Source organism: Telopea speciosissima, chromosome 6 (assembly GCF_018873765.1).
Source record: "Telopea speciosissima isolate NSW1024214 ecotype Mountain lineage chromosome 6, Tspe_v1, whole genome shotgun sequence".
NCBI classification, from domain to species: domain Eukaryota; kingdom Viridiplantae; phylum Streptophyta; class Magnoliopsida; order Proteales; family Proteaceae; genus Telopea; species Telopea speciosissima.
In genome coordinates, this window is record NC_057921.1 from 60,409,185 (window position 1) to 60,433,878 (window position 24,694).

At 40.0% G+C, this 24,694-nt stretch overlaps 2 protein-coding genes across 2 annotated transcripts; one reads left to right on the plus strand and one right to left on the minus strand.

Moving 5' to 3' along the window:
• The first annotated feature begins 1,068 nt into the window (after window positions 1-1,068).
• Window positions 1,069-2,176, plus strand: LOC122664943. The gene is made up of 2 exons (XM_043860991.1): window positions 1,069-1,718; window positions 1,805-2,176. Exons 1-2 carry the CDS (start codon window positions 1,236-1,238, stop codon window positions 2,075-2,077), a joined length of 756 nt encoding a protein of 251 aa, XP_043716926.1. The 5' UTR covers window positions 1,069-1,235; the 3' UTR covers window positions 2,078-2,176.
• Window positions 2,177-2,787: 611 nt separating this feature from the next.
• On the minus strand, window positions 2,788-24,608 carry LOC122666011. Its single transcript, XM_043862127.1, has 9 exons — window positions 24,456-24,608; window positions 24,095-24,303; window positions 20,422-20,509; window positions 17,030-17,387; window positions 16,657-16,740; window positions 13,779-13,876; window positions 4,691-4,816; window positions 3,486-3,575; window positions 2,788-3,191 (listed from the first exon to the last, which is right to left on the minus strand). The coding sequence occupies exons 1-9, from the start codon at window positions 24,606-24,608 to the stop codon at window positions 3,063-3,065; spliced, it is 1,335 nt and encodes a 444-aa protein (XP_043718062.1). The 3' UTR covers window positions 2,788-3,062.
• Window positions 24,609-24,694: the final 86 nt, after the last annotated feature.

Here is a 24,694-nt window from a genome sequence, read left to right on the forward strand (position 1 = left end):
TCGGTTTCTGATTCTTTATTTTAAAACCTTGTTTGTCCCCCATCCCCCACCCCCAATTTAATGATATTCACGATGCCCAAAGATGTGAAGTGTATTAAATTCTTTTACCAAAAAAAAAAAGAAGTGTATTAAATTCATAATAAATATGTGTCTTACATTATTGGTATAGGAACCTATTTCCACATTTGGACGTTTTCTTTTTTTAACATAGGGGTGTCTACGTGTCTAATGGGGATCCGACTCCTCTCCTGCGAGCCCAGAACCCAGGGAGTGCCTAGTAAGACATCCAACAGCTGGCCTGTTAGATGCACTTTCGTATGTCAATGGCTGTGAGAAGCTCTGTAACACCGGATATATCACATTACTTTACTTTTCAAGTTATAGCCCACTCAAATATATCCCACTTACAAGGGGTGGGACAGGGGTGACGGGGGGAGGGTAAGGAAGCAAGGGATGGGGCAGGGTTGCTGGGGGAGGGGAGACTGAGAAATGGAGAGGGAGATGGGGGTGTTGCAGGTGGGACAGCAGGACTCAGGGATTGCCGACTTGCAACGGCTAGATGGTGTAGCCTTGTGGGGAGAAGAAAAGAGGAGGTGGTGGTGGTGGCGGGTCCCACATATGTGATTAAAACTTAAATAATTAAATAAAAAATGAAGAGAAGATGAAGTGTTGGGGTATTCTAGGAAGTTCAATCTTGTTTTTTCGTTAAAATCCATGAGCAATAACTAACTTTGGAGATCCAGTAAATTTGTTTCAAAATTGAAACTAATAGATGTAAAATAAATTTTAAACCTACTTATCTTGTAATTAATTTTTGGGGCACTGTTCTCTGTGCCGTAGCGTAGGTTGCGATCAGGCACATGGGAGTGGGTACAATGACCACCTTGCCCTCCTGAGTGGCAAGCCCATGTGCTTGAGCACAGCCTGCTCTGCGACACAGAGAACATTCTCCCTTAATTTTCTTACCGGGTGGATCTGAGAAATCTCCCCCAAAAAAATTCTTCATTGAGGATGCCTAAATCTTTCACCAGTGATGACCAAAGGGGACAAGTGGAAATCCCCCCAAGTCAAACTGCCAAAGCAAGATAAGGTCAGAAGCCATTCCCAGCCTCATAATAACTAATTTCAACAACCATGCCTTGGGTTTGTCCGTGTGAACGAGATGATTCTTTTTCAGGAACAAATTTCATCTCTTCTAGTCTCTTCTCATCAGCTACTGAACATAAACTACCAAGATGGAGAGTCAGATGTACCAAAATCCTGCAACAATTTTGAAATTCTCCCCCAAAACAGTCACCACTGTCTCTTTTTCATTCTATCCCATCCAACCAAAGCGAAGGATCCATGCTATAGCCTTATCTTCCTCCAACCAAAACCCCCAAGAACTGGTTACCACCTCTACCACAACCATACCAACTCAACCAGCAAAATCTGGTCCTTACAGTGTAGAGTTCAAGACTTTGAGCGCTTGCAGGCTTGGCATCTCCAGATATCCCAATTTCGAATACAATGCCAAAGGTGGGACGGGGACAGGGAACGGGATCAAGAATGACTCTAGCCCAGATGAAATTTCAGTGAGTTTTGACCTGCAAACACTCTATATTCCACCATTGACAAGTGAAACAACAAGGTTCTTGGGGTTGCCATTGCCACCATTTCTAAAGATAGATATTGTACCAGAGCTCTTCCATGGGGCCATCAATGAAGAAACTGGAAAGGTAGACTAGTTATCCTCAGTAAATTGCATTTCAAAGGTGGTTTTCTGAAGGAAAACAAAATTTAATAAGAGCTTTTCTCATTCCAGGTTGATCTTGAATTCAAGGCCAAATTCTTGTTTTCTGCTGGAAGGATTTACAAAGCTCCTCCACTGATGGTGAGGACTATTTTGACGTCCGAGGAATCAAGTGGAACAATGAAAAGGGGAAGAGGAGAAAGGTTGGATGGCAAAGGGAAGTGCAGATTGGTTGGGGTTGCAGTCGTGGATCCTGTTAATGATGTTTTCATGAATTCCTTCCTCGGTCTCCCCACTGAATGTCTTGCTGAGTTGAATGCCTTTATCTCCATCTCTGCTTCTTAGTTGAAGCAGAGACCGTAGCTTTCCTCATTCTCTGCAAAATCTGTTATCGATACGGCTCACATAATATGGATTACAAGTAAATATTGCATCTCATACGTACGTACATGCCACCTCAAATGACTTTCCTTCACCCGATGATTTAAGAATTGATCATTACTTTACATGATTGTGTAGCTAACTTCAAAATATTCCTGACCAAAAAAATACTCCAAAAACATTCAAAATCTGGAATTTAAATTTTACTTTTGCAACCAAATCCCTTTGATTTTAAAAATCAAGATTATAAAATTTTCCCTTTTCACTTCAAAACTGATTTTACTTCCATTTCCTTCCACCTGGAGCCTAGAGTATCCATTCATCCTCTGCTCAACTTTGTTAAATTAAAAAGACTAATTTGACCTTTCCAAATAAACACACTACAAATGACTTTGTGCATAGAATAGACCAAGATTTGGATTTTGCACTCTTAAGAGTTCTTCACAAAACAACTGACACTGGCAGAACAGGCCTGAAGCCGCAATTTTGGGTCCAACTCTAGACTTCGAGCTCCAAAATCAAGCAAATTGTAGCCAGAACTGAACATAAACTAAATTTGACACAAAATATGACACTTGACCAGTTCATATGGCTCAATGATCCTGTTTAACTGCCTGTATGAAATCTTCTCCAAGGGAGCATGCCTAGAAAACCTTTGATTGACTCATACAATCAAAGCAAATTCATAGATCATTCTAAAATTGGTTTTGGAATTGTACATTCTCATCTACCTTCATTCCCTCTATTATATTACAAGTACAGCAGCCTCGTATATGCACCATGATTCACTTACAAAGATTATACCCCACTTTGGGGCTCTAGGATAGATGCTCAGTTTGCAACAAGCTACCCCCTTACAAAATTGGCAAGAAAAGAAACAAGGATTTACCAAGGAATAAATCATAGCATTTCTCATAGCTGAAATTTTGACGATGCCACTTTATTGATTTCAAGATGCTGGAGCATATTCTTGAATTGCTGCTGCCAGCTTATTCCTCTCTTCCTCTGTTTTTGTCCTTATTGAGTAGGTACGTGCCATAACAGCATCGTTGCCACCATTGCTTCCACCATTCTCATCCTGTAACAGTAGAGAAAGACAGCCGCGAGGCCATGAAAAACATGCCAAAATAAAATGCAAAAAATTAAAAAAATAAAAAAATGACTCCAGAAAAATTATTTTTATCGGAGGAGGCCCAAAGAAACCATCGGTCACCCTCCACTAATGCATATGAAACCCATTCGTAGTACATCCCAACAGAAATTGGATAGTACTTCTAGGTGAAATATGGACTCTAATTCAGTAAAAATAAGCTTTAAATCACTACCAACCCAGACAAAAAATATTGCAACTATCAGCTTGAAGATGGATTACCAAGGTGTGGAATATTGCAATGATAGAGTTCTTCTGCAAGTTTGTTTTGATGCCTGGATACAATAGAGCATTGAGCAACACCTTGCCAACCTGCAATCAATTAATGTCATTGAGATACAAATTGTATGGCTCAAAATTTGAAGAGGAACTCTCAAGATGGTGCTGGTATATAACTATATACATAAGGGTGCTATATTCAGAAAGTCACATGAAATGGCTTCCAGAACAACAATATAGACAAACTACAAGAGAGCGCAAAAGTTTCCACTTATCTCTCTAAACTATTGTGCATAACCACTATAAAATATTCTTTCCAACAGATTGGAGCCCAACTCTCAAATTATCGGATGGGTCCTATCAACATGAGAATGCTTTACCAAAGGGGAGTGCTCCTCTTTTTTCTCTCATCTGGGGGCAGTGGATGCAGGGTTTGTGCACAAGAACTTCCTTTACCATTAAAAAATAAAATTAAATATCATGAACACGACCTCCTTCAGCTAAAATATCTTGAAGTGCCAAAACAGTTGTCACAGTTTTACGGCAATACATCAGTGCTGTATTTAGTACTTAGAACAGCCAAATTGAAGAATTTTTCGTGACAATTTGGTAGTAGAATTTAGGTTTCAGATTAATAACTGTTTTGAACAGACTCGCTGACATTGGACCAAGAATAAGCAATGGAAACAGAATAACATTATCCAAATGACCTATGCCTATGAACCAAGAAAATCCAGGCTGAAGATGGTCCTCTTTATCCCTTGTCACCCCCCCCCCCCTCCTTTTGGAGGTTGGGTCACTGACTTTAAAGACAAAAAGTGATAAATGAAATAGAATACATCAATCAATTGGATCAGGGGCTCATGGTTTAGTGCTCTTATTGATACAACTGTGTATGTTATCTCATTAACCCCGCCCCCAATGATATGAAGTCCCTGTCAAAATCAGCCACACTCCTCGTAAAACAAGAGCCCACTAATGTGTTTTGCATCTTCTCTTTCACAAAGAGGCTTAAGTACAAGTGTTTTGGGTTACATGCATGAATATTCTTTTCCCCAGTGGTACATGGTTATGAAATGATCTGTATATAGTAATTTACAATTCCAGACAAGACAAAAAATAAGAGCACAAGAATATCTGAAGTTTCAATGTACAATCAAGTTTTCAAATAATCAGCATAATCAAATTAAGTCAGAAAGAAAACATACATCATTCCGAACAATAATGATAGGTTTGGATTCTTTTGTAGCTTTGCTTGCACCCTCTTGGCATTTAATGGAAAGCTGACCCATGCCTTTATCTTTCCAGGCATCTTTATCAACAGGATCAGTTGACTGGATAAATGAAAAGAAGCAAGGTTATTCACTGGATCTATCTTTTGCATGAATAATAAGCAACCAGCCACATAAGCAAATTGACATCTGTAACTTGTCATTTGCAAAATCATGATAGTGACATAGGAAATGTCAACAGCGAACCCAAAATACTAAGGATCACTACCCAGCATAAGCAATACTATTGCAACAAAAATAAACCTGGAAAATAAAAAATTAACCTGAACGCCATCATCCATGAAGTTAAAGATCAGCAAACACTCAAGTTGATTTACATACTGTGTGCACCTCATAGATGCCTAAGAAAAGGTAAAGCAGATAGAAGCCCGCCCTCAGAAAAAGTCATAGATGCAAAATAATTTAAGAGCCATGCCGCTACAGGTGTATAGGCTACTACTCAGTCTGTCTTTAATTTTAGGCGGTTTTCCTACTTTTTTCCTTCTGTAGAGGCATATCTATAATGGTAAATATCAGTAAGGATCTATTATGGCAACTATTAGTAAGGGCAGGGGATCACCAGGCCGAGTCAATGGGGGAACGGGAGAGGGTGCTGCATGGTTCGTCAACAGGAGGCCCCACACTGTCAGATAGGAGAGAGAGTGAGAGGGCGCATGACACTGCTGGTTTTCGGATCATTTTCCCTATTAGCAATTAGAAGCATTTAAAAAAAAAATTAAGAATCAATAAGTAGGATGAGTTCAGCAGTAGTATAGCAGTCACGGCACCTAGGCAACACAAGGCATTGGAGGGTCGCCTGAGCGAAAGCGCCTGCCTAGGCGTTGTCTAGGCGCCCTATTAATTTTTATCCTTTTATGTATCCAACTATCCATTATACCAAGTGTAGCAATGATATAAATATGCTATACTAGATATAAACTACACAGTCACAAACACAATACTTCGCAATTAACAAAACAAAACAAAAGTTTTCAGAAAGTATGATTTATAAACAATTTACCAGCCCAATAAAACTAGTAAGCTACACATACACGAATAAATTAACAGAGCCCATTACAACAACAGAAAACTCAATCAATATATGCTAACAGCTAACTAATAGTTTCTTAAGTTGAAATCAAGAATGAGAAGGGTAATCAATATCATTCCAGCACTCTCAACATAGGCTGCCACCACTTAGTAAGGGAGGGTCATAATGTACGTAGCCTTACCCCCCGCTTCGCGGAGAGCTGCTTCCTGAACATGTATTCTAACAGCAAGTTTATGCCAGTGAGAATGCAAATTGCAAAACAGCAAATAAACTAATAAAGTTTGAAAACTCTTTTCAGAATTCAGACTTCAACCTATTGAATATTTAATTACAAGAAAGAATCAAAGTTTGATACATCGTATATGATTTCTACATATGTTCTGATTTCAGACTTCAACCTTTTTTTAAACTTTTCCTACTCTTTTGATTCATTGCTTGGAACCATAAATAATCAAACAGGAAGGATATGTTAATGTAAATTTCAAATGCAAAGGACTGTTAAATGGAGTAATGAATAACAAATAATCAAGAAGAAAAAGAAGAAACAGCAGTAGAAAAAAACAAGGGAAAAAAAACCTCCTTGGCAGGACCCAGAGGAGGAGAAAAAGAAGGGGAGGAAAAAACAAGAAAGAAGGAACCGGAGTTAGCTAAGCAGTGCAGTAGAAAAAAAAAAAGAGGGAAAAACACGGAACAGAGAAAAAATCCAGAAGATGGAACAGAAAAAAAAAAAGCACAGAAGAGGGAACAGAGAAGTGAAGAAGAATAAGAAGAATTAAAAAAAAAAAACACAGGGCAGAGAGTGTTTCAAGGAGGAGATGGAAGAGAGAGAGAGAGAGAGAGGGGGTTTCAGGGAGGAGTGCCAGGGTGCTGTCAGATGGAGCCACCCAAGCATAGGGAAGAAGTAGAAAACAAGAAAAGAAACCAGAAACAGAAGGAAAAGAGGTAGAAGAGGAGGAGGAAGTCACTTACCTGTTCGCAGCAGAGGCGTCAGCAGCAGCTGCAGCGAGTTCCTTCATCTTCTTCGAGATCTCTCTCTTCGATTCAATCTCTTACATTTGTGTGTGTGTTTATTTGTTTTATACATATGTATGATTAAGTGCATGATAGTGAAACTAAATAAATTATACAATCCAATCAAAAAGCTAGAAAGGGTATTTAATTATTTTTTTTAAATACACGTTCATGATTCTATACATGACAGTGTATCTAGACAATTTACAGTCCAATGAAAGCATTGGAAAAGGCATCAAATATATAATTTAAAAAAAAAAATAAGGCGTGCAAATATAAAGCATTCACAAGCACAGGGGTAGAAAAAACGATTGGATGCCAAGGCAGCACCCAGCAATGCCTTGGGGAAGCCTTGACAACTATGAGCAGTAGGATGATTTCTAGTTTCTTTGTTACTTTCCCAAGTAGCAATGAGATTGGTATTAGGAAACTCAAATGAACTGACTACTGAGATCACGTCTAGGGGTGTCTTTCAAAGGGAATTGAAAGTTTACCCCACTGCCCCTTTTAATAAAGTTACTACTCTCCTTGCTTTCCTTAATGGCAAGTGCTATGTGAAGTACTGAGATCTAGATTGGTTGAAGCCAACATACAAAGCCTCGTTTGTTACTAAGTGCTACTGCTGTACTTATTCATTTCTCTTTTCTTTAACAGTTTTGAGTTCGATATGCCAAATCTATTAGAAACAACAAATACCACTCGAGGTGTCCTTCATAGAAAATGTTTCCAAGATCATCAACCAGGGGAAAAAGATAGTTCTTCAATTTCCATGGTGTTAACTACAGAGAAGCTTGATGGCCTCCCCCTCCGGCAACGCTGTTCATTCTCCTGGCCCCTCCTCCCCTGCCTCCCATCCCCCCTCCATTGCCCCTTGGTCTTCCCTCTTTAATCCTGTCTCTGCTTCATGCCCTGATGGCCTTCCCCTACACTTTGTTTCCCCTGCCTTGGATGGTTCGACCAAGGTGGCCGTTTGCCCTGCTGTAGTGCTGGATTTTGAAGTTAAACTCTGGGAGAATAGCCTGGTGGGAAATTTCCTTGGCTCTTGTCCACCTTTCCATATCATCAAGGCATCCCTCTCCAAGCAGTGGAGACCCCAAGGATCCCTGGACGTTTCTATGCTTGACAATGGCTTCTTCCTCTTTAAGTTCTCCTCTGACACAGACAAGCTTCGAGCCTTAGAAGGTGGCCCCTGGCTGATAGGTAAGAAGCCAATTTTTCTCCGGCAGTGGCATCCTCACCTCCAGCTCCGGCGTCTGGACCTTTCTACGATTCCGCTTTGGATCTCTTTGCCTAGACTGCCGCTTCATTACTGGTGCATTGATGGACTCAGTTCCCTGGGCTCTGTCTTGGGCAAACCTTTATTTTCCGATGTAAGGACAAGGCGCAAGGACCGGCTGGCTTATGCCAGACTCTGTGTGGAAGTGTCTGCGACTCTGCGCATGATGATCTTCCCTCTTCTTTCATCACGGTCAAAGAAGGAGAAGACTACTCCTTTGAGCAAGAAATTCACTACGACTGGAAACCACCCCATTGTTCGGTCTGCAAAATCTTCGGCCACGACTCCAAGTTTTGCTCCCCTCCTTCGGTTGAGCCCTCTGCTATTTCGGATGCTGCCGTTGCTTTGCCTGGGACGTCGAAGGTCCTTTCCGGAGGGTGTCTCTCATTCGCTCTTGTCGAGTTGATCCTCCGCACCAAAGCTCTCTCCGTCATCGTCGCAGTCCAGGGGTAGAAGAAGGCACAGATCTGGTCACCGGAACCCTCTTGAGCTCTCACCAAACTCCGGCGATGCAAAAGGAAGGTATCGTTGACCAGGTTGCTCGACTCAAGACAGATTCAGCCTTTTGGCTGATGGCGACGACACGAAGCTCTTGATTGCCCCGAAAGCTCCACTTTGATGTCTTGCCTCGCAGAGAGGTCCAGGGATGTCGGAGGCCCATGACTCTGAAATTCCCATTTCCAGCTCTCCCACAGACCTGCCATCGCTGCCAACCCTGGAAAGCCTTCCTTTGCCGTCTCCTGCTACCTTGTCTTTATCTTGAGCCTTGTCCCTCCTTGGGCTTTTAGAGATAAACGCCTCGTCAGGCTTCCTTCCTGCGTCATCCTTGGGGCCCACTCCAGCTGATGTCACTGCTTTGGGCCAGTTGTGCGATGTCCTTGTTGGCTCGGCCCATTCAAACTTAAACCCTTCGGTTCTTGGTCCAGCCACTGCTTCAACCCATCACTTATCCCCCCTGCCCTTGGGTCGGATTTGCCTTTCTACCCATCCCTGGCCCAAAACCCAGTTTCTTCATCCCCTTCACCCGGCACACCTGCTGTTTTACCCCATTGCACCTCCTGCAATTCCTCTCGCCTCTGCTCCTACAAACGGAGGCATCGAAGTGCTACCAGATCTCGATCGGTTATGGCTAGACTCCTGGAGTCCCCCCTGCCCCTTCTCCCCTTTCCTCAATGATCCAAGGCCTGATTTGGAATTCTTGAGGCCTAAACTCTGCCTCGAAACAAGCCACTGTTCGCTCCAAAATTCGCTCCTCTCGCTTTGTCTTCTACTGTCTCCTTGAAACTCATATCAAGGAGCAAAATTCTGTAAATATCCTCTTGTCCATCGCCCCTGGCTGGTCCCTCCTTTCTAACTATTCCTCCCATCCGAATGGCCGTATCTGGGTCATTTGGGACCCTAGAAAAATTTCCATCTCCCTTCTTTCCTCTTCCTCCCAATTTCTCCACCTTAAATTCTCTGATCCTTTAGGCCTTGACTCCTTTCTCTTCACTGCCATTTATGCTCTCAACTGCCCCATACAAAGAACTCTTCTCTGGGATGACCTGCATGCCACTGCCAGCAGTATTGGTGTTCTTCCTTGGGGCCTGGGGGGTGACTTCAATGTCATCCGCTTCAGTCATGAAAACAAGGTGGCAATCATCTCAACTTGGAGGCTATGGACAGTTTCAACTCTTGTATTGATGACATTGGGGTCAATGATCTTCGGTGGACAGGCTTTCCCCTTACTTGGAGCAACAAAAGATCTGGATGCCACCGTATCAGTTGCAAGCTAGACCAAGTCATAGTCAACGAAGCCTGGCTCACCTCCTTCCCTTCCTCCCAGGCTTCTTTTGATAGTCCAGGCATTTCTGACCATTCCCCTATATCCCTTCCCATCCAGCCTTACATCTCCTTTGGCCCCAAACCCTTCAAGTATTTTGACATGTGGTCTTCTCACTCAACCTTCCTTCCCACGGTTCTGAATGCTTGGTCCAAACCTGTGCTGGCTTTCTCCTCTCCCCTTATAGCCTTCTCCAGAAAACTCTGTAATGTCAAGGAAGCTCTCAAGCTTTCGAATAGAAGCACCTTTGGGGATATCTCTCTCCAAGTTACTGAGTGCAAAGAGAGATTGGCCACTGTTCAGATTCAGCTGCAGGCAGATTTGCACAATGTTCCTTTGGCTGAAGCTGAGAAGACTATTTCTGCTGAACTTACTTCTTTGCTCTCACAGGAAGAGAGCTTCCTCAAGCAAAAGTCAAGGATCAAATGGCTTGATTTGGGGGATTCAAATACTGCTTTCTTCCATCGTTCTTTCAAGGCCAATGTCAATGCAAACTCCATCACTCAACTCACTTCCAATGATGGTTATCTTGCTACAACTGTCAAGGATATAAAGGACCTGGCTGTTCAGCACTTCAAGGGCATCTTCAATGCCCCCTCGATGGGAGATACTCCTCTGCCCAGCCATTTACTCAACAAGTTCCTTCCTCCCAGTCACATAGATATCCTTAGCTCCATCCCCAAAGAAGATGAGATCTTGGCAGATATTCATTCCCTTAAAGTGTCTGGTGCTCCTGGGCCAGATGGCTTTAGCATGGGGTTCTTCCTCTCGACCTGGGACATCATCAAATTGGATCTCATTACAGCCATTGAAAGCTTCTTCTACAATCCCACCCAGATCAATGGGGTCAACCATACTTTCCTGTGCCTCATCCCCAAAAAGGATGGTGCTTCAGCTATGAATGACTTCAGGCCCATAGCCTTATGCAATATCCTCTACAAATTAATTGCTAAGATCCTAGCCAGAAGACTCAAGACTGTTGTGGACCTGTTGGTCAGTGACAACCAATCTGCTTTCATCCCAGGAAGAAACATCTCTGACAACATTTTGCTCTGTAATGACATAGTCAGAGGATTTGACAGGAAAAACCATGGGCCAGCTATCCTTCTCAAGATCGACATTCACAAGGCCTTTGATTCCTTAAGGTGGGATTATATCTCTCAAGTCATGCTCAAGATGGGGTTCCCTATCCCCTTTGTTCACTGGATCAGTTGTTGCATCTCCTCCCCAAAGTTCTCGGTCCTTATCAACGACAGTCCTGCGGGTTATTTTGGAGCTTCTGTTGGGATTCGGCAAGGGTGTCCCCTTTCTCCTTACTTGTTCACTTTGGCCTTGGAAGTTCTCTCTAGGCAAATTCAGACATGTACGATCAACAGCCTTATTCCCCCTATTCCGAAGTGCAAAGCTCTAAAGCTCACCCATCTTGCTTTTGCTGATGACTTGATGATTTTCTCAAAGGCTTCCATTGCTTCTCTCGAGTGTATTATGCTTTGCCTGCAGCAATTTCATGAGCTTTCAGGTCTGCGCATCAACCCCTCCAAGTCCCTTATCTTCTTTGCGGGTCTTCCAAATCTTCACAAAGGGGACTTCCTTGTCAAATCAGGCTTCCAAGAGGGGCTCTTTCCTATCAAGTACCTGGGCCTTCCTTTGATTCCGGCTAGATTGACTGCTCACCATTGCACCCCCATGCTGGACCTCATGAGAAAAAGACTGCAATTGTGGAAAGGCAAGCTCATATCTTATGCGGGTAGGCTGGTCCTTATCAGATCTGTCTTGGAAGCCTCCTATATCAATTGGTCTGGAATCTTTGGTCTCCCGCAAGCTACCATCAAGTCCATAGAATCTTTGCGTGCTTCTTTTCTTTGGAAGGGAGCTGAGACATCCAGGTTTCTCCACCCCACCTCTTGGGCTTCTGTGTGTCTCCCAAAAATGGAGGGAGGGCTGGGCATAAGAAGAATTAAAGAAGTCAACAAGGCTGGTATTATCAAGCTGATCTGGAGGATTGCTTCTAAACAGAAGAGCATTTGGGTTGGTTGGATTTATTCGAGGATTCTTTGGCAAGACTCCATCTGGACTGCTTCCATCTCTACTGATGCTTCTTGGGTTTGGCGCAAGATCCTGGAGTACCGCCACCTTGCTCTCCCCTATATCCACTCCCGCATTAGAGACAGCCTCTCTACCTCCCTTTGGCTGGATCACTGGCACCCTAAAGGGATCCTTTTGCACCTTGTCACACCAAGGACGATCTATGCTTCAGGCCTTCACAGAATGGCTCTTGTTGCGGACATCCTTCATCTCAATGAGTGTGCTCCTCCCCCTTCCTCCTCCCAGTCTCTGTCTCCTCTTTGGAATGACCTTCTGCCCATCCAAAGAAGACTGCCTTCTAGAGGTGACTGTGTCTCCTGGACAGCTGATGGTTCGCTGAATTTCTCCTCCAAGGCAGCTTGGAATCTTATCCGATCCAAAGGCCCTTTGGTTGGTTGGAGGAAGCTCCTCTGGTTCAAGCATCATATTCCGCGCCATTCCTTCACTGCTTGGAGAGTCTTCAACAACTGTCTTCCTACCCTTGCTTTCCTCCGCAGGCATCACATACAAGTTCCCAATGCTTGCTGCCTTTGTTGGAACAACTTGGAAGACTCGGATCATCTTTTCTTTGAATGCCCGACCTCCAAAGCCATTTGGTAAGGTATTCTAGCTAAGTGCTGGCCCACCCAGAGAAGAATTCTCCCTTTCTCTAGAGAATGGATTTGGATAGATATGACTTTCGGAGGGGCTTCTATTTGTGACACTGTGGGGAAGATGGCTTTCTGTGCTGCGCTAAATCACATTTGGATGGAGCGAAATATTAGGAAATGGACCTCCAATTCTCGTTCTTATCAACAGATTTGGTACTCCATTTCCTTTGAAATCTCCTCCAAACTTTTGTCAGCTCCTCCCTCCTTTTGTTCTGACATCCCAAGGAACAGGCTAATTGTTGTCTCCTGGGGTGTCCCAAATGTTTCTTTCTCTTCTTCAGCTGGCCCTAGCTGATTTTCTTTAGCCGTTGGCTGTTGTTTTCCCCCTAAGGGGGCCCTTGTTTCTCTTTTCCTTGGTAATGAATTCATTTATACACCCAAAAAAAAAAAAAAATACCACTCAACTCTACCACTGTGTCGACTTCTTTGCATTGAATTACTTCTATTGTATGCAGAACAGTTAAGTTCAGAAAACTATGACCCATATGTGAAAAGTGGAACATAGAAGTTGCATAGATGATTGGGTCCAAGCTCCATATCTACTCTATGGATACATCTGATATTTTGGGATAATACTAAAGGCCTTCTTTCGAGGGCGGACCTCGGCTCACCAGTAAGGTTGCTTCATTGGGACCAAGTGGTCGCAGGTTCGAGTAGGGAAACAGCCTCTCCGGGAAGTGGGGTAAGGCAGTGTACATTATGACCCTCCCTAGATCCTGCAGTGGGGGGAGCCTTTTGCACTGGGTACGCCCTTTTTTTCTTTAAACTAAAGCCCTTTATTGACAAGGAGAGAAAGGAAAGGGGAGAAAAGAGAAGGTCAACTAGGTCTGCCAAATGAACCTCAAATAAAGGATTGAACAGAAAGCAAGTCCAGAGGGAATTGAATCTAGAAAACCCTTTTTCCCAAGTGTTGCAGTTCAAGAATAAGACATCTTTCTTTTTTCTGCACACAAGTACCTTTTATTTTTATTTTTCCGGTGGATACGTGACACTAGAAAACATAAAGAAGAAATAATTATGGATTTACTCAACAAAACAACAGCATGTGGCATAACTACTACCAGCCAAGTGAAAGATACATGGACACCAATTAAAAATACAGTAACGAGAATTCAAACAAGCAGAAGTACCTTTGCATATAGTTTGCATTTAACTTCATGTACTACAACAATACCCTTCTCCTCAGTCTTCTTCACAGATGGGCTGCTTGGCTGCTCCATATCATTTTCTGGTAATCCAAAAGAAGAGCATTCAGTATGCCACTGAGCAGTAAATTGATATTCTAAACTTTATCTTGGGAATTTTATTCATAAACATGAGAAGGTTATTTAAACCAATTAGGGTCAATATGGCTTGGGAATTTTATTCATAAAATATGAGAATGTTATTTAAACCAATTAGGCTCAATATGTCCAGATTAGTGGTTGGATATTATAGGAAATGAACATACTTATCATATAATTGATTGATTGGGCCTTATGCCTTGACAAACAAATGCAGGACTAACAAGAAAAAAAATGAGATTGATTCCTACAGCAGCAACTCTAAGGTTATAAGTTATAACATCATTGACCTAAGACTTTCCCAAATCCCAAGGACCTAACTAGGTTTCCTAAGGTGTGAAACTCTATTACTTTATTAAATAAGGTTATCCCCATTGTTGAAAAAGTTTACTTGTTTCACTTGAACTTTAATCTAAATCACGTTTCTACTGGCACCGAAACCATTATACGACTGTTTCAGAAAAATAACTTCCTGCTAACTTCAACTTCGCTGTATATTGTCAAACTCTGCCCAAAACAATACAAACCCATATAGAATTTACAAGAGATTCGAATTTCGAACAACTAGAGTTCTCACACCATATTGTTCAAAGCTCAGGGAGGAAGGAGAGCAATGCCAAAAGAGAACCTCCCATTTCATTTTCTTGCTGGGGGGGGGGGGGGGAGAGGATAAAAAACAGACAAGGGGTATTCTCCTTTAAACTACAGGCAAAGCAGAGGAAGCAAGTGACTTCCACGAACCTCTTCTTCCCGCTGCACCACCACCTTCTTCAAGCTCAAGAAATATAATACAAAGTCCTAATTAATTCAACTTCATAAATTCCCCCATCCTAGAAATTTATATTGGTGGGGATAAAAATTACATATTTGTTGATACAGCTCCAAGAAGGAAGAAGAAGAAGAAGAAACCCTAAACTTAGGGTTTAAATAGGGAGCCGTAGGCTAGGATTTCTATTTTTCCATACTTGGTTATTTTTCTGTTTTTTAGATTGAACCGGCTTAAATTGGTTGCATCCAATTGGTTCAATTGGTCTAATTTAAGTGAAATGTTCCTATTGGCTAATAGGTTCTTATATCCTATTGGCCAGTATGGAATCTTCACTTAAGTTAATTGTTCTAAGTTAGATTCTTTTATTTTTAAGTTAGTAGGGGTAGTTAAGTCATTAGATTCTTTTATTTTTAAGTTAGTAGGGGTAGTTAAGTCATTATACTATTTTAAGTAATTAATTAGACTTAAACCTCTCCCTTCCACGTTTTTGTGAAGGAGAGGCATTTAATTTGTAGTAAGAATTGGCCTATGGCCTTATTATAAATATAAGAGATCGTGGGAGGCTCCCCCACAATTGAAATTTGAATTAAAAGACTGTTTTCTGCTGCTGCTGCTCCTTGCTCTTCAAGAGTGTTTGCATCCTTGTGGGTACATCAAGGTGGAAGGGTGGGTGGAATCCTGCGACTCCTTACGCCGTGATGGCTGGGAGGGTCTCTCTTCGAAGGTGATTTCATCCTTCATCCCTTAACTTGCTGCCGGTGGAATCCTATAGTAAGTTGAGATTTAAATTTCTGTTTTTAGTTTACTTCCCTCCCCCATTCGATCCCTCTTGTTTTTCTATTTGAATTTCCAAAACCCTAGATCATCTAGGCATTATCCAGCCATCATCCTACCTCTGTTTTACACCAAAATCAGAGCACAGCCTTCCCATACCATCTCCCCCACTCGACCAGACTTGCTGCCCATTCTATCCAGCCAAACCCTAAAATCCCTCTTATCCTTTAAACCCTAAAAAAACCCTAATTTTCTGCTGGGACATATTCAGCCATCAGAAAACCTCCCTGCTGCAGCCGAACCATCCCCCTAGTCCCTCTAACACTCGACCTTAAGCCCTGCCCCTGAATCCTACTGTAAACCCCAGTTTTGGCTATTTTCCTAATTTTAAAAACCCGGAACCCTAACCCTAAATCTGCAGAATTTTGAAACCTAACCAAATCCAGATATTTTTATACCATAATGACCCTCTAAACCTGCAGATTAAAACCCTATAAACCCCATTCCCAAATTCCCATCCTAAACCCTAATTTTGCCCTAAAACAGCCCCTAATCAGCCCTAAACAGCAGGCTTGACCAAAGCTTGATTCCAATTGGCTCCTAGTAGGATTATCACCTATTCTAAGACTACATTATTTGTCCTCCTCGAAAGAGAGATTTAGGATAACTAGTATAATTGTGCATAGTTTGGGAACAATCACAAATACAGTTCTTGGAGTTACTGATGTCCACATTAGTGGATTTGTCCTAACCAGACTGTTGAAAACATCAGGAACTATTCTGGTTTCAGCTTACCAACAACCAGTATACAACTATTCATCTACCTAACATCTAACGCTAGCGAAATATTGAACAAGTGAGAGCAGCCTTTACATACTGCAGATGACAGCGAATTATGAACATTAATTTTATGGACATTTTGTTTATATAAAAAAGTAAATTTGGATAACTCGTATATAACATTTCACAAAATGAAGTTAAAATTGAAGATACATGTTACCATTTGTATGCACAAGTCGAAGAGAAAAAAAAAAAAAAAGGGGGAGGGGGAAGGGGGAAGGGGGAAGGGGGAAGGGGGAAGGGGGGGGGGAGGCAAAGCAAAAAAAGAATTATGCTCAATGAAATATCAGAATTATAGAACTTCCAATTATACAAACAAAAGGCAACAGTTCCCAGTCTCACCACCATCTGGATCATCCGTAGCTAAATTTAATGGAACTGAATTTTGATACCCTGAAAGAGTGGGAAAAAGCATGTTCAGTATTCATACACAAAAATTAATAAAAATTATGTCCAGTAACATCAAAGTTGAAGAACAAAAACACCGTGATTTTCTACCCAAACTTAAATATTCATAAAACATGCAACTGCGCATCAGTGAATTCTCAAACTACTTCAGTTATTTTTTACTAGCTTCCATCATTTACATTAAAAAGTTTCCTTTAAATTTGAACTGCTCTACGGGAATTTTGGCAAATGGGCATCTTGATGTATTGCATGTGACTTTCTAAAACCATTTGTGATGCTTGTCCAAGTCCATAGAATTAAAACATACCAGATTGATTGTTGAATAGTACAGTAGAGTTCCATGAACTTGTAAAATTTGCAGTTCCCCCTGCTAAACCAAATACACTTTTCTCCTGTAGTGTTTTTGTTTCATTGCTCTTAGGTTCCGGTAACGACTTTTTCTCAGAGATATGTGACCATATAGACACACTTTCTGCTTTTGCAGCATTTGCTTGCTTGAAAGTTGGACCTGCTAAACCAAATATACTTTTCTCCTGAAGTTGTTTTATTTCAATGCTCTTTGCTTCAGGTACCAACTTTTTCTCAGAGATAGGTGAGCCTAAAGACGCATTTTCTGCTTTTGCAGCATTTGCTTTAAGCCAATCAACAACATCACGGAACGTCTCCTGTGATGAGAGAATAATTGAAAAATATAAGAATGAAATGAAAAGGAAATCACTGGGTAAAATCAAACAGAGTATCACAAACATATGGCTAGAATTATCATTAGCCCCAAGTGTCTGAAAGAACGCCATTAATTAATAACATATTTACACAACTTTCAATTTAGCCCTCAGTGTCTGCAAGAATTCCATTAAACAACAACATATTAACAGAACTTTCAAAAACATTTCAATACACCTCTTAAATTATAACATCATTCATTTGCAATTCACCCAAAAAAAGAAAACAAAAAACCACACCCACTTAGATGTTTAGGATCTTATCTTGGATACTCAGAAAGTGTTTTAGATCATATGTAGCAGCTAGTAAGAAGCACATTCCAGTGAGTTAATCTTTCATCATTGCCTTTAAAATTAAAAGTCCAACACTAGTTTGGAAGCTGGGCAGTTCAAAAGTTTTACTGATGCAGGATGGCATTGAAGAAATCAATATCCAAGTGCATAACAGGCCCAAATGACAATTGACAAGCAACAATTAATACTAGAAAAATCCACTAATCATAAGGAAACTGAAAGACCCAGAACTGACAAACTTGTAGTAGAAGTCTGTCAAAGACTATAATGCAAAGTGGATGTAGCTAAAATTTTATGGACGGATGACAGGCTAAAAAAGATGAAACCATATTAACTTCCTACCAATTTGGTAAAATAGGATAGCTGACCTTGCTATGCTGCATTTTTAATTCGCAAAAACCAGCAACTTAAAAAGAAAGTGTGCAACTGTCAGTTCCAAGCACCACCGCCCCTAGTGATTTTTTTGAGTTTCCATGCCCCTTGTTTCAATGTTCCCATTGCCCATCTATTAAAATCACCTTGATGATACTCCTTGATACCAAATGTTGTAGTCCTTGTTAAATTCCTTAACGAACAAGGATGCTAGCCCATTCAACCATAAACAATTAATACCCATAAAAGTCTTGGAATAGCTCCTTTCATAACTTGAAAAGATAAGAAGAAAGAAGGGGGGGGGGGGGGAGAGAGAGAACTCTTAGTGAACTCCTACCAAATGCACCAGGCCCAATAACTAGGCAATCTGAAAAGTCTCCAAAACATATTCTCGCTGACTCAAAACAAGCAACAAAGATAAGGAAATACATTTAGTACCCTTTACCTCTATTAGGCTAATCCAAGGCATTTTTGAAAAGAGAACTACAAATAAATGGACGCATAAAAGGTACAGATCCTCTCCATCTGACCTGTATATAATAAATTTTAGGCAGTGATTACATCACCTGCTGGTGAGCTAGCTATCTCACATGATAGGATCAAAAGTGGGAAAAGTGTGTCCAGTGGTATTTATGTAAACACATCAGATGGAAAGGAAGAAAATATACCTTTTAGATACTTTTTCTGCACATGAAATCAATCATATAAGTCAACCACAGGTAACCTCATGATTACCTATATATTTCTAGGGAAAACAGTATCTGAGCCACCAGCGCATCCTACGCCTACTCACAGAAAATATTTAATTTATTTTTTCTCTTTCCTCTAAAAAATGAATAAAGAATTATTTAAAGCATATAGATTATTAATTAATGATTATGTGAAACTTAAAGTCTAAGAGGTCCCAGCAAGCCCTAACTGGTCAAAACTCCACTCTTTCTTCCACTTCACACCACAAGGAGCTATAGTAAGTGAGGTGGGATAATAGAAGAGTTGGGACCCTACGACTAAGAAGCTCATTGGGGAAGCAAAATTAAACAGATGATCATTTAAAGAACTAATAAGATGTGGAATAATTGCAAACAAATTCAGTTCTGACTACTGTGAAAGTGAAAGTCTAAACAGAATTAGACATTGAAATTTCAGTGAATTCAGTCAGAGCTGAAACAAGAATCTTACAATTGGAATCAGTGAAATGTGGAACACTTCAGGGAAATTAAATTTTGTTTTAAAAAAAACGTTGCCATGAAATGTTTTGTAGTATTAATTTCTGTACACATAAACCTCTTGGAGTCTTAGTAATAATTTATATATAAATTAACTCCTAGGTCTGCACCCTTGCAGGTTGTTGCAGGGTCCCAGGAGGTCAAGGGATCAGCCGTTCACTTTGAGCAAAAAGGTGCCTCCCCTCTCCCTCCCCTTTGTGGTGTAATGTAGAGTAGGACCGGTTTATATACAGCCAAAAAAAAATCTAAGAATGATTAGCAGTACAAGAAAACCATTAATAAATGGCTACAACTTTGAAGCCTAGTTTGATGCACTATAAAAGCTATGACATAAAAACTGATGAATGTAGAAAAAAAAAAAAAGGTAAAAAAATTATAATAGACAATGTATATGAAACGTAAATTATGCCAAACCTAAAACACAAGCATTGATAGTAACAAGAAGTTGCATGGAAAGCAACCCCACAGACATGAGCTTACTATTATTCCCCATTGCAACTGCGCTGAGCTGGCACATCACTCCTCCCATGATGCATGGAAGGAGATTTCCAATCATCATGGGAGGAGTTATATTGGCTATCCATCTATGGAGATTTCCAATTACCTTACCTTCAAATCCATGCTGAATCAGGAGGCTATGATGCTAATTTTGGCCTTTTTTATGTCTTGGGATTGAGCTACCAAGTGCAACTGATTTACATCAGGTTATTTTGATTTAATGAGTTGATAGTTGACATAGTCAATGTGCCAACCTGCGGTTCAACTTAAGCACTAAGCAAGATATCTTGCCAAGGCGTTCACGAATGCTATTGCCCTGATACACAATAAAGACTAATGCCTTCAACATTATTAGTTTCATCAATAAAATAACATCAAATACAAAAAAAATTCCATATTCGTTTTATATAAAATTCTATAGAAACATAAGTTAGTAGAACAGGTTAGCATTTTCTGTTACTAGTTGACTGAGCATACTTAGCAAGTAGCAATAGCAATGACAGTACATAACAGAGAAATATTAACAGTTCAATAAGCACAAGCAATACATGAGGCCTTCCTTTGTCATAAGGAATGATCAATAGTACCATGATTTGTGAAGCATGAGCTAAGTAATCTTGGACGCCATCTTCCCAAAGCTCATTTGGGTGGTTTTGCATCTGATATTGCACCCAACTGGTCATATAGAAGGAGGGGGGGATCATTAACACAGAAATTAAGGCTTTTTTTTAGGGAGGGGTGCAGAGACAGCCATTTTCATTACACTGTATGTAACATAGAAGATTAACACCAACTATTTTCATAACAGTAAAAGGAAGTAGCACATAGCATGTGAGAGGACCAAGAAATTAATATATCCTCTGTAAGTGCATTCAAAGAAATATTGAGGGAAAATCTAGCCGATTAGAACAACATAGGATATTGCCATAAATGTAATAACTTTCCATACACATATAAGGACTTTTGGAATATTTTGACAGATTTGCAGCATTCCTTCTACATTTGTCTTCCAGTTATACCCTTACTACTGTCTTTTTGAACTTTATAAGAACTGAACCCTTTGTCTAAGTTTGATTACTCCATTATTTCAAAGTGATTTGCAGTTTACTTCTCTCCTTTGTTCTTTTCTTCCAACAAAAAGTAATCAAAGACAACAAAGTCCACAGTTCAAGTAGTAGCAGTGGGGTATTACATGAAGGATAAAACATGTCATCCACTAAACAGACAGAACCATGTGGGACCCAATCCTACTCCAAAACCATCATTGAATATTTTCTGATATGATCCATTATTTTCTAATTTGCTTCCAAACTAAAATAAGGAAAAATGGAGGAATTTTAGAAGAAATAAAATTGTTTTCATTTCAATTTGGAACTTAATTGTTTAAGGGAAGATTATGGAGCATCGGTCAAGATCGTTATGGAGAACTTCAGATAAAATTGTCTCAGTTGGTGGACTTCAGATATTGAGTCATTAAAGGTTAAAAGAGTGTCATCTATTTAAATTAATCTATACTTTCCCCAAATGCAGCCTCACAAAGAAGCTTTACTGTGGTTATGGGAAAAAAAGTTTGATCTCTCAACAGTTTCTGAAGGTCCAATACTTATTTACAGTTTGATCCTTATTTGACAAGATAAAAAGAAAATGCCAGCATGCTTTCAGTTAACTAATTAAACATCAATACCTCCTTTAAAGAGTTGTCTTCTTTCAAATAATTTACAAACCAGTATGATTTTTAAACTTTTTTGTTACTTGATGGCCACACTAACTTTTCTTTACAGAAGAAAGAGAAGTCATAAATAATCATCATACTGCCAATGCCAATGAACTGCACAAAAGTTAAATACACTGAAGAATTCAAGCTACACAAAGCTCACATGTGGGTTCTTAAAGTCTGGACCTTAACAAACTATGTTCTGAACAATGAACAATGCAAATTCCATTAAAAAATCAGATGCATGTGTCATATATCTTTAACCAATATTAAATTTTACAATGTAGTGGTCCTTGTTTTTATAAAATTGTTTTGGGAAAAGGCTCTCTGAGCCTAAGGTGTACACTGTGCCTTCTCACAATGAATTATTATATTATTTTTTAAAAAGAGATAAATAATGATTTAAAAGAAAAAAAAAAAAAGATCATGTGAGAGGTGTAGAGTACCCTGCTTGTTCAGAGAACCCTCTCCCAAATGTTTTATACAAACTTTTTTATTTCTTTACTTCATCATTTAACATGAGAGACACCGTGTCTTTCTTATAAGGGTTTCACTCTGGTAACAATGGCAGTACCATAATGCAGGAGAAAAATTTTACACTGCAGGTAGAACTTCCAACAGTGAAAAAAAAAAAAATTTAAACAGGGCAAAGTAGAAAACTATCCTGTCATAAATTTTATCCACACTGCAAACACTTTTCGCTTCTGATCACTCTCCTCAGTGTGTATCTAAGTCATGGATTCGAGTAAAGGATTGACACAGGCAGATAAGCCGATCCAGATCGGGATCAGCCAGCACCAATCCAGGCAACAAAGGCTTATCCCACCGCTCTCCCCTCCAGAATTGGTCAGTATCACGCTGTATCAGCAGGATTGGATCCGGATCGGCAGTCTCCTATCCTATCTACAATATCGAATTTTAAATCCTTAGTATCAGCAGTACATTACTGATTCCATTGTTCAAAGTTGCAACCCTACAATGCTGCAGGTTGCACCAATGCCAGTGTGGTACCACTGTTGGTACATAATTTTTTGCCTTCTTATAATGTAACCACTGATTATTAACTGAATACACATAACTCATATGATTATTGTAATATCCGTATAGTTAAAAAACTTTAAGCAAGGAACAGACTAATAAATAAAATATGATCAATTTTAATGCAATTTCCCTATAAGTAGGTTCCTTTGGTAGTATGTTAGTACAGCTTACTAAACATTCACTAGCATCTTATAATTTAAATAAATTTATCAATGAATAACATTAGGAAACAATTTAAATTTTAGTATACCTCTAACTGTCTAATTTACAGTATCTATAAGTTTAGAGAAAAAGAATACTACTTGGTCGCGTGGCCAGCGTGGCTCCTGCACGTAAACACAATAACGCCCTGTCCCCATGGAAAGTACCGCCCTGCCCCATGGAAAGGCGGAAATCCTGCACAGGTTGATGCCTACACATGCGCTTCCATTGGCTAGCACACACGTGCAGGCTCTAGAGGCCCAGGCAGCATTCTCTCGCCCATAAATTTATTAGTAAATGCATTTCTACCATAACATACAATTGCTCTGTTTTCAGTTTCAAATAAAATTCCAGTGAGGATCAATTCAAATCATCATTAATGCTGTGACTGACTTAAATTAATTAAAATTTTACACTTTTTTCTGATAAGACAAGATCATATCATCATAGAATTAAAGCAGGATGGGTGAAGTGGAGAGGTCCTTTCAAAGTGTTATGTGATAGACGCATCCAAGATTAAAACTCAGAGAATTTCTGTAGAACAGATGTAAAGCCTACAATGTTGTATACAGCTGAATGTTGTGTGACAAAGAAACAATGCATAATTAGTATAATTGTAGCTGAGATGAGGATGTTGAGATGGATAAGCAATAAAAACAAACAGGATAAACCAAGAAATTTTAAAAAAAAAAGGTGATCTAGAAGTGGCCCCAACAGAAGATAAGTTGAAGGAGTGTCATTCACGGTGATACAGGCCTTTGCAACAGCATCCATTGAGTACAGTAGTAAGGAGGAGTCATATGATTGACATTGAAAGAGTTAAAAGACAAACAGGTAGACCAAAAGTGACTTGGTAAGAAGCATTGAGAAAACATATGAATAGCCTATGCTTGACAAATAACATGACCTTAAATAGAGTTGAATGGCGGAACAGAACCCATATTGCAGACTCTATTTAGTTGGTAAAACGCTTAGTTGAGTTAAGATTTTACAGATAAGATAGAACATCTGCTCAAATGCATCATTAGTTTACAGTATCACCCAAAGCATGTGTCTTTTCTAGTATATATCTATGATTATATTTATATTCATATGTAATAATGTATGTCTACATTTCTGTACACATTTTTAACCATGTAATTCTAAAAGGTTAATTATCTCCTAATTTGATTTAAAGAAAATAAAATTTGACTTGCTAGTAATCTACTCATGATTTCATTCCTCCATATGCAACGGCAAAGTAACAACAAAATATGTTTCAAAAATAGGTTGTTGAAGCACTCTGTAGAAAGATTGACCATTACCTTGCAAACTGGGCATTGAGGGCTCTAACATGCTGCTGAGCTGATGCTGCTCGGTGAGAATCCAATTTGGGTTCCGGAATCGGATGAAGCCGAGACGGTTCTACCCTGTGATCATCAAAGGCATATGCTGCCATTATTCTCTTACTGCCGAACTGCATCAGAATAAAAAGGGAAGGGGTGTTCACACTTCTCACATGTATTAATAAGAACTACGATAGGAAAAATAAAAAAGACATTGAAGAAAACACCAGCAGTTTTTCTCCAGACAGACAAGAAAAAGATGTTAATTTTAATTCAAGAAGACAGCACTGCAAAAGGGCAGTACCAAGCAATTGACGTCCCAGTAACATCCGCTTTATGCCTTTATGAAAAGACAATTGCACAAAGTCGCTCTAAGCTTCATGTTACCAAAACCCTCTTCTGGGCATCTATGCATATAAGGAGCACGGACATTCCATCGTCGTTTCCAAGAAGCCTTAAGCATAAGCATTCCATTTGGAATCCCCCAAGACATACTTCAAGCAAGAAGGGCTGAAAACTCGCTCCAGAAAGAACTAACAAGCTCGAACCCTAGAATTCTAGCGACTATTGAAGCTCCAA